General features: G+C 51.9%; 1 protein-coding gene across 3 annotated transcripts in view; it reads left to right on the forward strand.

The window, feature by feature from the left end:
* Positions 1-2,798: 2,798 nt before the first annotated feature.
* The window catches only part of PDZD4 (PDZ domain containing 4), a 28,023-nt gene continuing 17,191 nt past the window's right edge, over positions 2,799-13,630 (forward strand). Inside the window, exon 1 of one of the 3 annotated variants that reach the window (XM_027534261.1) lies at positions 2,799-3,333. In XM_027534261.1, the coding sequence (XP_027390062.1) occupies positions 3,274-3,333 (60 nt within the window). In that variant the 5' untranslated portion in view covers positions 2,799-3,273. The remainder of the gene's footprint in view (positions 3,334-13,630) is intronic. The other 2 variants (XM_027534259.1, XM_027534262.1) reach the window with 2 other exon arrangements.

Genomic DNA, 13,630 nt, shown 5'->3' on the forward strand with positions numbered 1-13,630 from the left:
GGACTCCTCATAATCAGGGATCACCTGGCCAAGAAAAGACTGCTGTATTGGCAGGGCAGTTGATCCTGAGAACTTCAGGAGCTAGCACTGCTGCTCTCCAACGACAGTAAGAAGTATGTCCGTGACACACAGATTCACTAGGGGTTCAAGCCCTGGTCAGGGAACTAGATCCTGTATGGGGTAACTGAGTTCGCAGGCACAACTAAAGATCCCACACATGGCAATGAAGATCCTGCAAGCTGGCAACACACACCTGGTGCAGCCAAATAAATAAATCTTTAAAAAATATTAATATACAAGCAATTTAATAAACTTGAATGATAAACAAAATAAGCAACTGCACAATGGTGGCCTAATAAGGAGAAAACCATTAAACACTCAGAGATGTGGTGGGTAAAGGTCTGGTTCAGTCGTCCAGGAGAATCACCTAGACCAGTGGAGATGCTTTCTGAGGGAGAGAAAGATCTAGAATGGGTGATGGAGGAGGGTACAGTAGATGGCAAAATGGACACGAAGCGCTCTTGTTGGAGTCTGCCCCCATGTTCGAGACACTCACGGTCTTATCGACTGTGACTTTTGTCTCTCCTCCCACCAAGAGGCAGAGTCCATTTTGGCAGGCTGAGAAGCTGAACTTGCCAATGTGTAGTGCATAGAGCCACATCCTCCAAAAAAGTTCAAGTTCCTTAAAAAAAATAAAATAAAAATGTACAGACATTAAAAAAAAAAAAAAGTTCAAGTTCCAGTCCTTGGTACCTGTGAACATGACCTTCTTTGGAATTAGTCTTTGCAGATGTTACTGAGTTAAGAAGGGGTCACGCTGGATTTGGGTGGGCCCTAAGTCCAAAGACTGGGGTCCTGAATTTGTATTGATTTCTTTATTTTGCTGCTCAGCGGTGAAAGTGCAAAGTCACAACCACTGGACTACCAGGGTGTCCTTAGAAAGAAGAAGGAAAGTTGGACCTAGACACAGAGGAGACACATGGGGAAGAAGGTCATGTGAAGACGGAGACAAAAACTGGAGCCATGCAGCTATAAGGCAAAGAAGAGCAAAGATGGCTAAGAGCCCCCAAGCACCTAAGAAGAGGCAAAGGAGGACCACCCCCCCTACCAGAGCCTTCAGAGGGAGCATGGCCCTACCAACACATTCATTTTGGACTTGAAGCCTCTAGAACTATGGAGAAAATACATTTCTGTTTCTGTTGTTTGAAGCCACCAAACTCGTGGCCCTTTGTGGTATGGCAGTCTCCTCTTGGGGCTTCCCTGGTGGCTCAGGTGGTAAAGAATCCACCTGCAATGCAGGAGACTGGGTGCCATCCCTGGATTGGGAAGATCCCCTGGAGAAGAGAAAGGCTACCCACTCAGGTATTCTGGCCTGGAGAATTCCATAGACTAAGTCCATGGGGTCACAAAGAGTTGGACACAACTGAGCGACTTTCACCTTCACCTTCACCTTCACCAGTCTCCTCTTGGGGTCTGGGATAGACAGTTATATCCAGCCAGCCCCTAGCAGGGTCAAGTCCCAGCAGCTTCAAGTGCCAACCAGCTTGAGGACATACCCTGACATCGGTTCTCATTCCCCTGAGACCACTTTCTGACATATGCAACCTACACACCAGCCCTGTCTCCAGGGGCATATACATCCACATCTCATTTCCAGACTCCAGGCAGGCCCAGCATATTCCTGATTCTTGTTCTCTAAACCAGGAGTCAGCGAGGAAAGGAGGGCTATGGAGGGGCCTCTGCCAACCGCTGCGGTGTAATTAAACAGCCCTGTGTGGTTATCGATTCCATCACTTGCCAAGGCCTGGCAATGAAGCAGGCAACAATTGAATCAAGTTATCTCTGCAGCCAGAGGGCTTGGACTCCGCGGCTCTCCCTGGCAGCCCATGGGAACCCGGCCCTCCATCTGAGGCGGCTTTCCAGGCCAAGGCCTTCTTTCTCCAGGCTAGTCCAAGGAAGCCAGGGCAGACTGTGGGAGAGATAAGGGAAGAGATGGAGGGAGCGTGAAAGTGGCACGCTGGGCTCAGGCGGGGACAGAGAGAGACGCAGGTAGGTAGCTAATCCGGTGCACCCGGGGCCCCAGCATCCCAAACCGCTCGGTTGGCTCTCCCAGAGACCCACCCAACCTCACGCTTTTCTCTCTTATTAAAAAAAAAAAAAAATGTTTTCGTTTTTAAAATTTTAACAAAGGTATACGTTTACAACGACAGCGAGAGAACGGCTGAGTTGGAGAGACGGGATCGTTAAAGGGAATCCGGAGAGACGGATGCTGCGCGAAGGATGTGCGAAAGGGGCTTAAATCGTGACCCCCCTCCCCCAGTCCCGAGGCCGCGAGCTCGTGGGGGATCCCGGGAGGCGCTCCTCCACCCCGGACCCTGGTATCCCGGGCTGGCCCCGCGCAGTCGGCATATCCAGGGCCAGGTGCTCCGGGCCGGACGCTGGCGATGGCAGGAAACCGTGGAATCGGGGACCCCCCGCCCCCCCGCCCCGGGACTCCGGGAAAGGCCCCGCCCCCGGCTTCCCGCGCTGGCTCCCGCGGCCTCCAGCCTCGCGCTCGCCCACCCAGCCCCGCTCCCCTCGCTCCCGCGCGCGTGCGCCCGCTCCCCTCTGCTGACGCGGGCGCGCGCGCGCGCCGTGTCCGTCGTCCCAGGCGGGAGCCGGAGACCGCGGGGCGGGCGGCTGGCCGGAGAGCGGGCGCCCGGAGCGCCTGGAGCGCGGCCCATCTAGGCGGGAGCGCGGGCGGGGAGGGGTGGGGCGGGGAGCCCTGGCTGCGAGCGGGGTGGCCGCCGATCCCCCGAGTCGGCGGGCCCGGACGCGGCGCCAAGCGCGAGGGCCGGGCTCCCGGGGCGGGTGGCCATGGGTGGGAGCCAGAGGTGGCAGCTGGAGCCGCGGAGCCGGCGGGCTGGGAGGGTTTCGGCCCGCGGCCCCTGACGGCCCCCAGCGGCCTGGCGCGCCCCCGCGCCTACGCGGGGGCGGGGGGGGGGGCGGTAGCCGTGCAACGCCCCGCGCGCCCGCCCATCCCCCGCTACCCTTTTTTTTTTTCCTGGCGGGGTGCGAGGGAGCATGCCCGCGCCGGGCCGCGGACAGCTAAGGGTTAACCGGAGGGGCGTGGAGCTGCCCCCACCCCGGGGGCGTGCCCCCCTCCCCCGCTAGGCGGCCCGCCCCCGAGCTAGGCTATGGCCCCCGGCCCCAGCCCGGGGCCCGAGGTCCCGCGATCGGGCCAGTGAAAGGCGTTTTCCCGTGGCCGCCCTCCTCCCCTCGGCGGCCGGCACCATGGGATGTAATATGTGCGTGGTCCAGAAGCCGGAGGAGCAGTACAAAGTGATGCTGCAGGTAGGGCTGCCCGGCCGCGGGGGCGAGGGGCGGGAGGGCGGCACCTGGAGGGGAGGGCCCGATGGAGGGGCCGAAGGGCCCCGAGCGGAGAAGGTTACGGAGGCATTTTCGTCCTCCGTCTCTAGGGCGGCTGGATGTTGGTGTCCGTGGGAACCAGGCACAGATGTGGGGGCGGATGGGAGTCCCTGCGTGGAGATCGGGGTACGGGACGCATCCCTGGGGCGCTCGATTGATTGCGAGGCGAGCCCTGGATCCCGATCGGTCCGGGTCGGGAAGTTGGGCTGAGCCCGGGTCCGCTGCGCGAGCACCTCGGGACCCTGAGCCGGGAAACGAGTTGCCGCCGGCGCCGGCGCGGGACGGGGGTTGCATAGCAACGGCCTGCGTTTCCCTGATCTCGCTGGCCCCGCTGGCCCCGCTGGCCCCGGGGCTGGGGAAGGGAGGTGGGCACTCTCGGAGCGCCGGGAGGCGGGGGCAAATCGCGGTCCCCGTGGGGCAGGGGTACGGGGGCCCGCGGGCCGCGCCCCGGGACCCCGCCGACGCCCGGCCGGCGCGATCAGGTACCTCCCCCAGCAACCCCTCTCCGCTCCGGCCCTGCCCAAGCCAACGGTGGGCTCCCAGGCCTTCAGGGCCTCGGGTGAGCGGCCGTCGCCGGGTCTACTAGAAGGGCAGCCCGCGGCCTTCGGTGCCCGGCCCGCCCTGTGCCCCGCAGGGCCTTTGGGCGGTGGGTGGGGGCGTGGACCCGGCAGTACTCTACGCCCAGAGAGATGGGAGACTCCAGGTCGCGCTCTCGGACCCGGAGCCGGGCTCCTTTGCTTGTGCGTGGCGTGACTTCGTGAGTGCGTGCTTGTGCCCCGTCTGTGTGTGCGCGGAGGCTCCTGCCACCCCGTGTGTGTGTACTTTCTCTGTGAGCCCTGAGAACCGTCTAGAGACATGTCCTGGATGGCTTGGTCTGAGACGTCCCCCGGGCTCCGTGGAGGGAGTTCAAGGTCAAAGGTGGAGGGGATCTGGACCCAGGGGCAGGCCGGGCTCACCCAGGTATACGTTTCTACTCTGGGTTTGTTGGTCCGGACCGGGCGCACGTGCAGGTCGGAGAGGTGCTGGCTGGGAGAAGGGGATCTCCTTAGGAAAATTGGGGAACCTCCTGCAGGCATTGGCGGTGGCGCGGGGGAGACGGGGGAGGACGTGGTGGGAGTGTAGGTCCTTGGGCCCACCCGGGTAGAAGCCGGCGGCGGGTGGGACGCGGAATCTTGCCCCAGTCTGGTGGCGCTCCTCCCCGCCTGTCCCAGGCCGGTCTCCGTGGACGCGCAGGCCTTCTGCTTTCCCTGCTCGTGGCTCTCCGCCTTCTTTCTGCTCAGCCCCCCCACCCCCGCCCCCCAGCCCCGCGGTTAGTTTCATCTGTCCTTCCAGGTGTTTGGAAATCTTGGCTTGGCTATTACCTTTTCCCCTTCCTGCGATCCGGTTCGGGAATGACCCAGGTTGGGATCACTAGAGGAGGCCTTCCGGTGGAATCCCAGGGGTCGCCCCCCACCCCACCCCCAACCGCAGCCCCCTGCTTGGTTTCATCTCTCCTTCCAGCTGTTTGGAAATTTTGGTCTGGTTATTTCTATTTCCTCCTCGTGCGATCGGGTTGGGGAATGACCCAGGTTGGGGTCACTAGACCAGGCGGTCCTGTGGAATCCCAGTGGTCTGCACCAAGGCTGCAGGGAAGGAGGTTGGGAGCGGTAGGTGCGTTGCCCTCGTTGGTCGATGAGGCCATGCCATCCCATCTTCACGGTTGCCTTTTCTTGCAATCGTTCCATCAAATAGCAAGCAAATCCAAAGCTCTTGAGTTGGCTCTTGATGGTAGTAGCACTTCATTAAGGGCCAACCCAGTGGGGATGTGTGGAAAGTGGAAGGCAACCTGCCCCACGCTGCAGGCCTGAGTTGAGCCAGCCAAGCTTGGGAGAGGATGCTGCTGTGATCTTCTGGATTCCCCAGGGCAGGAGTGGGGGTCCTCAGGTCTGGCTGGGTTAGCCTTCAGGGAGGCTCCCTGTTAGAGGAAGGCTTGAGGTGAACCTGGACAGGGAAGTCCTGGGCCAGGTCTCCTGGAGGGAGACCCCTGAGCCCTAGGCAAGTAGCTCCCCCGAGAGATGGGTCCTTTTCCTTTCCTAGTCTTTGCCAGCCCTCACCGACCAGGCCCTGGGGACATTGATCCCTTTTAAAGCTCCCATAGAAGTTTGGACAGAATCGGAGACTGGATGTAGTTTGATTTTACCTTTTACATCTTTACATTGATCTTTTAATTTTTACTGCACTATAGTTGATTTATATTGTTGTGTTTCTGCTGTACAGCAAAGTGAATTATTTATACTTACGTCTACTCTTTTTTAGATTCTATTTCCATATAGATCATTACAGAGTACAGAGTGGAGTGCCCTGTGTTACACAGTATGGCTGCAGTTTTTTAGAAAAGAAACTGCCCTTTCAAAGGAAAATCAAAGAGAATTGAATTGTAAAAAATCTAGAGAGAAGGGAAAGCCATTAGCTATCCCAAATGACTCCGGGTCTGTTGGCTAGCAGGGACCTTCTCCTGGCTTGAACCTCTTTTCAGAGGGAAGAAAGTTTTTGTCCAGAAGACCAGCTTCCAGGACCTCTGCCTACCTGCCACTTAAATTCTGGTACTTCCCGATTTCAGAGATGCTTCTCCATGGCTTGTCCATATGTGCCTGTGGCCCCAGCATCTTACCAAAATAAGGAACCCCACCAGGACACAGTGCAGCCCAGAGACACACACAAGGACACCTACACCACTTGCCATGTGGCTTCCTTATGCCCTGAGGCTCTTTCCTAGGTCCCCAGAGGCCTCTGACCCCCAGGTTAAGAAGTCTCAAGTCTCTATTCCAGCCTTGATTCCAGACCCTTTTCTCCAGATGATTCACAGGTATTTTAAAAAAAATGCACACATAGAGAGTTATATTGATGTATAATCCACATACCTTTGCAACATGTAAAGTTGAGTGGTTTTTAGTATATTCAGAATTGTGCAACCATCACCAATTCCAGACCATTTTCATCACCTTAAAAAGAAACATTGTACCCATTAGCAGTCACATGCCCATTCGTGCCAATAGCTCCTAGGCTCTGGCAACCACTAGTCTACTTGTCTTTATGGACTTGCCTGTTTCAGACATTTCATTTCAATGGAACCAGTTTCATTTTAGGAACTGTATGATACCTGATCTTGATACCTGATCTTTTTTTTTTTTTTAGTTCTACCAGTTTATTGCTACCAACCCGTGACCCTCCACCCTCATGCACACATGCTCAGTCATGTAACCCCATGGACTGCAGCCTGCCAGGCTCCTCTGTCCATGGACTTTTCCAGGCAAGAATACTGGAGTGGGTTGCCATTTCCTTCTCCAATACCTGATCTTTTGTTGTCCAACTTTTTTATCATGTTTTTAAGGTTCTTCCACATTGTAGCATGTTCTCGGTATGAAATTTCTTTTTATTACTCAATAATATTCCATTGTGTGGCTATATACCACATAATATTTATCGTCATCCAGTGATGGACATTTGACTTATTGCCACCTTTTGGCTAGTGTGAACAGTCATCCTGTGCACCTGAGAGTACAAATATCTGTTTGAGTCCCTGCTTGCAATTCTTTCGGGTAAATACCTAGAAATGGATTTGCTGGATTATATGGTAATTATGGTTATTATTTTGAGAGCTGCCAAACTCTTTTCCACAAAGCCTACATCATTTTACATTTTATATTCTCACCAGCAGTGTAAGAGGATCCTAATTTCTTTACAGCCTCTCCAACATACGTTTTAGATTAGAGCCAACCTATTATTTGAGGTGGTATCTGTCTCATTGTGCTTTCCAAATGCATTTCCTGATGAGTATCCTTCCTGTACTATTGACTATTTGCTTATCTTTTCTGGAGAAATGTCTATCTTTATGCCTTCACCACAGCTTTTACTAGAGCTTTGTAAATAAATTTTGAAGTGTGGGTCTTCCAACTTTGTACTCTTCAAGATTGTTCAAGATTGTTGTACTCTTCAAGATTCAGGTGTCTGTTCTGGGTCACCTGAATTTCCATATGAATTTTCGAATCAGTTTGTCACTTTCTGAAAAGCCAGCTGTGATTTTGTAGGAATTGGGTTGAATTCATATTGAATATTGCATGGAATAGATATTGAAATTGTATTGAATATTACATTGAGTTTGGGGGAGTATTACCCATGAACATGGGATGTCTTTTTATCCCACTTGTGAAATCTTAGTTCCCTGTCTAGGGATTGAACCTGGGCCCTTGGCAGTGAAAGCACAAAGTCCAAACCACTGGACCACTGGGGAATTCCCCGGGTCTTCAATTACCTTTACCAATGTTTTGTACTTTTGTTAAATGTATTCCTGAGTACTTTATTCTTTATGATTTTATTGTAAGAGTTGTTTTCTTAATTTCCTTTTCATTTTTCTTGTTGCCACTGTATAAAAATACAATTCAGTTTTTTGTATTGGTCATGTATCTTGCAACCTTATTAAACCCATTTATTAGCTGGAATAGTTGTTTTGAGTGAATTCCTCAGGATTTCCTATATATAGTAGAGATAGTTTTCCTTCCTTTCCAATCTTCCTTTCATTTCATTTTATTGGTGGAGCCTTGCGGTTCTTGGATCAACCAGGGATTGAACCCCTACCCTGTGGAATGGAAGCACTGAGTCTTAACCACTGGACGGCCAAGGAAGTCCCGTCTCTTGCCTTTCTTTTTCTTGCCTACTTGCTCTGGCTAGCACCTCCAGTGCACTGTTGAATGGAAGTGGTCAGTGGGCATCCTTGCCTTGTTCCTGATCTAAGTGGGGAGGCTTCCAGTCTTTGTCCCGTGAGTATGAAGTTAGCTGCGGGTTTGTCATAGATGTTCTTTATCAGGTGGAGGAAATTCCCTTCTATTCCTAGTTTGAGTGTTTTTATCATGGAGGGTTGTTAGATTTTGTTGAATGGTTTTTCTGTGGCCACTGAGGTGATCCTGTGGTGTTTTTGGCCCTGGGTTCTTCTGATGTGGTCTATCACAGGTATGTCAGAAGTGCAGCCTGTCAGAACCCCAGTTCCATTTCTGTTGTCCCAATCTTATCTTCCAATGATATTTAACCAAATGTGGGTGCTAGGGGCCTGGGGGGCCCAGGGAGAGCTTGGAAAATCTGGAAATGACCCTTAGTCGGGGGCCGGGTCATGCAGGTTGTTAGGAAGAGGAAGAAGCCAGGTCACAAAGGGTAGAAAGGATGATAGTCTGGTCACTGTACACTGAGACACCAAAGAGCCTTCGAGAGCCATTCCTGGTGTCCCTGCTTGCTGGGCTTGTGTCCTTCTCTCTGTCTGACACCATGACCCCTTGTCCTGGATCTGTCTGAGCCATTGATAGAAAATTCTAGAAAGGCAAACTATAGTGACAGAAAGCAGATGGTGGTAGTGGGGGGGGGATGCTGGTGGCCTGAAAAGGAAAGTGTTAAGTCACTCAGTTGCGTCTGACTCTTTGAGACCCCATGGACTGCAGCCCGGCAAGGTCCTCTGTCCATGGAATCCTCCAGGTAAGAATACTGGGAGTGGGTTGCCATCTCCTTCTCCAGGGGATCTTCCTGACCCAGGGATTAAACCTGGGTCTCATACATTGCAGCCAGTGGGGATGGCCTGCTGCTGCTGCTGCTAAGTCACTTCAGTCGTGTCTGACTCTGTGCGACCCCATGGACTACAGCCTACCAGGCTCCTCCATCCATGGGATTTTCCAGGCAAGAGTCCTGGAGTGGGGTGCCATCACCTTCTCTGAGGGAAGCCCTAGTGGTTAGGATTTGGAGCTTTGACTGCAGTGGCCCAGGTTCAGTCCCTGATCAGGGAACTGAGATGCTGCAAGCTGGCCTCAAAAAAAAAAGCAGGTGGGGGGCACGCAGGTCAGTATTTGCAGGGATGGTGGAAGGGGTGGGAGGACCCTTTTGGGAATGATGGAGATGGTCACTCTGTTGATTGTGGCGATGGCTTTATAGATGTACACATACCCCTGATATCAAAACTTTTTCAAACCGTATGCTCTAAATACGTGCAGCTGATCATACGGCAATTTTACTCCAGTAAAGCTTTAAAAACAAGAAGGCAAAAGGAGAAGGGGGCGGCAGAGGATGAGATGGGTGGATGGCACCACTGACTCAATTTAACATGAGTTTGAGCCAACTTCAGGAGATAGTGGAGGACAGACAAGCCTGACAGGCTGCAGTCCATAGGGTCGAAAGAGTCAGACACGACATAGCAACTGAACAACACATACACTTAACAAAAGCACTTTTCTTACCAAAAGCACATGGGAGCACTTAGCTTAGCAGGGGCCCCTGGTAGGGCCAAGTAAATCTTTCTTACCTTCTCCTTCAGGGCCCCTGCCAGGGAATACAGTGTGTGGAGGTACTGAATGGTTCCCTGACTCAGTTCCTCAGCTTCTACATGTGCCACATGGGAATACAGAGGGCCTGCCTCCTGGCATCACTGCCATTGAGAAATCAGCAGGGCATTTGGTCCCCTGGAATCTCATCTGGGTGGGCGAGGGGTTGTGAACATCTGATCAGGCACTAAGGAGTGGAAAGTGGATGGAGAAGGCCTTCCTCATGAAACTGTCACAATGTCCAGTGACAGAAGAATGTCCAATATTATCGTGAGAGTTTTCCTAACAAGAAAGAAGTGGGGGGGACTTACCTGGCCCTCCCGGCAGTTAAGACTCTGCCCTTCCAAGGCAGTGTGTTGGGGACCCCCTGGTCCGGGAACTAAGATCCCACAGGGTGGGGTACAAAACCAGACGGGCCCTGAGTTGTGAAGTAGAAAATATGAGATGAGTCAGGCACTGGACAGATACTGAGATGGAGGTACACTGAGTCCTTCTGCACATGAGCCGCACCAAAAGAAGAAAGACCGAGAAGCTGGGGTTCAGAGCTGGCTTCAGATGTTACAAAGCATCGCCCCTCTTTGTTAGTGCAGTCTGTCTCTTCTCAAGCTTGCTTTGAGCAGTGGAAATAAAAGGAATATTTTCATTTTGCATTGATCACTGAGGAAGGCTTCATTTGAATGAAAAGAATATTTCAGTCTTTATGGAGAATATTTGGATTACTGCAAGACATGGCCTTTGCCTTTGGGCCAACCAGGTTAGCCCAGAGGTACGTAGGTGGGAAGCTGTGAGCACACAACCAAGGATGACCTTAGGAAGTGCTTTGCTTCACTTGTCCAATGTGGCTTCAGTGGGGCATCCCTCACTCCCAGCCTCTCTCCAGGCAGGACTTGAGAGGTGCCTGAGAGGCCTGCTCAACCCTGGAAAGGCAGGAGGTTCAGGGCTGCTGGGTCGGATTTCAGCTTGCCCCTGGGTGGGCACCACCCACCCTTTGGGGAGGGCTTGGTGGGAAGAGAGACCCTGTGAAGCCCTTGCCTGTGGTCTGAATCCCTTCCAGGTGCCTGCAAGTCCCGGTTCCTCAAGGGGGCGCTCTGGGCCAGCACGACTACCCTGAGGCCCTTGTTAAAATGCAGAATCTGCTTCAACAGGTCCAGGGTGGGGCCTGAGATTACTCACATGCTCCCAGGGGATGGATGTTCGTGCTGCTGGTTTTAGCCTACACTGAGCAGTGAGGACCTTGAGCGGGACTTTGGATAAATCCGTGAACCCACAAATTCCATCAGTATCACCTAGCAAGAGAGTTTATTACAAATAAAAGGGAGGAGGCCTCAGCTCATATCTATCAAATCAATTTCCAGGGATGATTGTCCATGTGCGGCCCCCAAGGGACATAATCTGCTCTTCCAGGCCACGTGCAGCTCACTGAGCCTCTTCACGTCACCCACATCCTTACCAATAACCCATAGGTAGCTCACATGGGAACCCAGACACACTCACCACCCCAATACTAAAGGATCCATTGAGATGAAGGCTTCCTGTGTGCTTCATTCTCTCCGATCCTGCCCCTGGGCAGAAAGGGTGGGTAGAGTTTTAGGGGTGGATGGTATAGCTTGTCCAGGCAGCCTCAACTGGGAGCACACCATTCACTGGGTCAGTCATATGTTGTTGGCATGTAGTGTTGTTTCCCTGCTAGAATTCTAACAAATGAAGGCATTTTGCAGCCACCAGTGTAATTCATCCAGTTGAACTGATCCAGCTGGGGAGCATCCTTGGGTGGTCAAACCATGAGATGAAAGTTGTTGCGGAAAAGAGTCCCTGGGTCTCAAGATATCACCCAGATGACTTGTGCATTAGGAAGGGACAAGGCAGCTTTACCAGGGAGAGACTGAGTGATCACACTGAGCCTCCCTCACACCGTGTGGGGAGGGACACAGCCTGCCCAGGGTGGCCGGTCTCCTCAGAAGGCCTAAGCTGAATGTAACCAGGAAGGAAGGAAGCGAATCCAGACCCTGGGACTTGCTATGAGGCCAGTGCCCTGGACTCTTCCAAGAGGTCAGTGTCATGAAAGTTGTTTTTCAGTGCATAGGTTGTTGTAGATACAGGAGACTAGAGACCTAAGAGACTTCCCAGGTGGCCCTAGTGGTAAAAGAACCTACCTGCCAGGGCAGGAGACATAAGAGACATGGGTTTGATCCCTGGGTCAGGATGATCCCTTGGAGAAGGACATGGCAACCCACTCCAGTATTCTTGCTTGGAAAATCCTATGGACAGAGGAGCTTGACGGGCTACAGTTCATGGGGTGGCAAAGAGTCAGACACAATTGAGCAGTGGAAGTGGAAGTGGAAGTGACAAATAGATTCAAGGGATTAGATCTGATAGACAGAGTGTCTGAAGAACTATGGATGGAGGTTTGTAATGTTGTACAGGAGGCAGTGATCAAAACCATCCCTAAGAAAAAGAAATGCAAAGTCAAAATGGTTGTCTGAGGAGGCCTTACAAATAGCTGAGAAAAGAAGAGAAGCAAACGGCAAAGGAGAAAAGGAACGATATGCACCTGAATGCAGAGTTCCAAAGAATAGCAAGGAGAGGTAAGAAAGCCTTCCTCGGCGATCAATTCCAAGAAATAGAGGAAAACAATAGAATGGGAAAGACTAGAAATCTCTACAAAAATTAGAGATACCAAGGAAAAATTTCATGCAAAGATGGGCACAATAAAAGACAGACATGGTATGGACCTAACAGAAAGTGGAAAGTGAAAGTCGCTCAGTTGTGTCCGACTCTTCGTGACCCCATGGACTATATAGTCCATGGAATTCTTCAGCCAGAATACTGGAGTGGGTAGCCTTTCCCTTCTCCAAGGGATCTTCCCAACCCAGGGATTGAACCCAGGTCTCCTGCATTGCAGGCAGATTCTTTACCAGTTGAGCCACAAGGGAAGCCCAAGAATACTGGAGTGGGTAGCCTATCCCCTGTCCAGCAGATCTTCCTGATCTTCCTGACCCTGGCATCGAACCAGAGTCTCCTGCCTTGCAGGCGGATTCTTTACCAACTGAGCTATGAGGGAAGGACCTAATAGAAGAAGATATTAAGAAGAGGTGGCAAGAATACACAGAAGAACTATACAAAAAAGATCTTAATGACCCAGATAACCACAATGGTGTGATCACTCACTTAGAGCCAGACATCCTGGAGTGAGAGGTCAAGTGGGGCTTAGGAAGCATCATTAAGAACAAAGCTAATGGAGGTGGTGGAATTCTAGCTGAGCTATTTCAAATCCTAAAAGATGATGCTGTGAAAGTGCTGCACTCAACATGCCAGCAAATTTGGAACACTCAGCAGTGGCCACAGAACTAGTCCATTGTTCATTCCAATCCCAAAGAAAGGCAATGTCAAAGAATGTTCAAACTACTGCACAATTGCACTGTTTCACACATTAGCAAAGTAATGTTCAAAATTCTCCAAGCCAGGCCTCAACAGTATTTGAACCATGAACTTCCAGATGTTCACACTGGATTTAGAAAAGGCAGAGGAACCAGAGAACAAATTGTCAACATCCGTTGGATCATAGAAAAGCCAAGAGAGGTCCAGAAAAGCATCTACTTCTGCTTCATTGACTAAAGCCTTTGTGTGGATCACAACAAACTGTTAAAATTCTTCAAGAGATGGGAATACCACACCTCCTGAGAAATCTGTATGCAGGTGAAGAAGGAACAGTTAGAACCGGACATGGAACAACGCACTGGTTCCAAACTGGGAAAGGAATACGACAAGGCTGTATATTGTCACCCTGCTTATTTAACATGCAGAGTTCATCATAAGAAATGCTGGGCTGGATGAAGCACAAGCTGGAATCAAGATTGCTAGGAGAAATATCAATAACCTCAGATATG

Source organism: Bos indicus x Bos taurus, chromosome X (assembly GCF_003369695.1).
Source record: "Bos indicus x Bos taurus breed Angus x Brahman F1 hybrid chromosome X, Bos_hybrid_MaternalHap_v2.0, whole genome shotgun sequence".
In the NCBI taxonomy this organism is placed as follows: domain Eukaryota; kingdom Metazoa; phylum Chordata; class Mammalia; order Artiodactyla; family Bovidae; genus Bos; species Bos indicus x Bos taurus.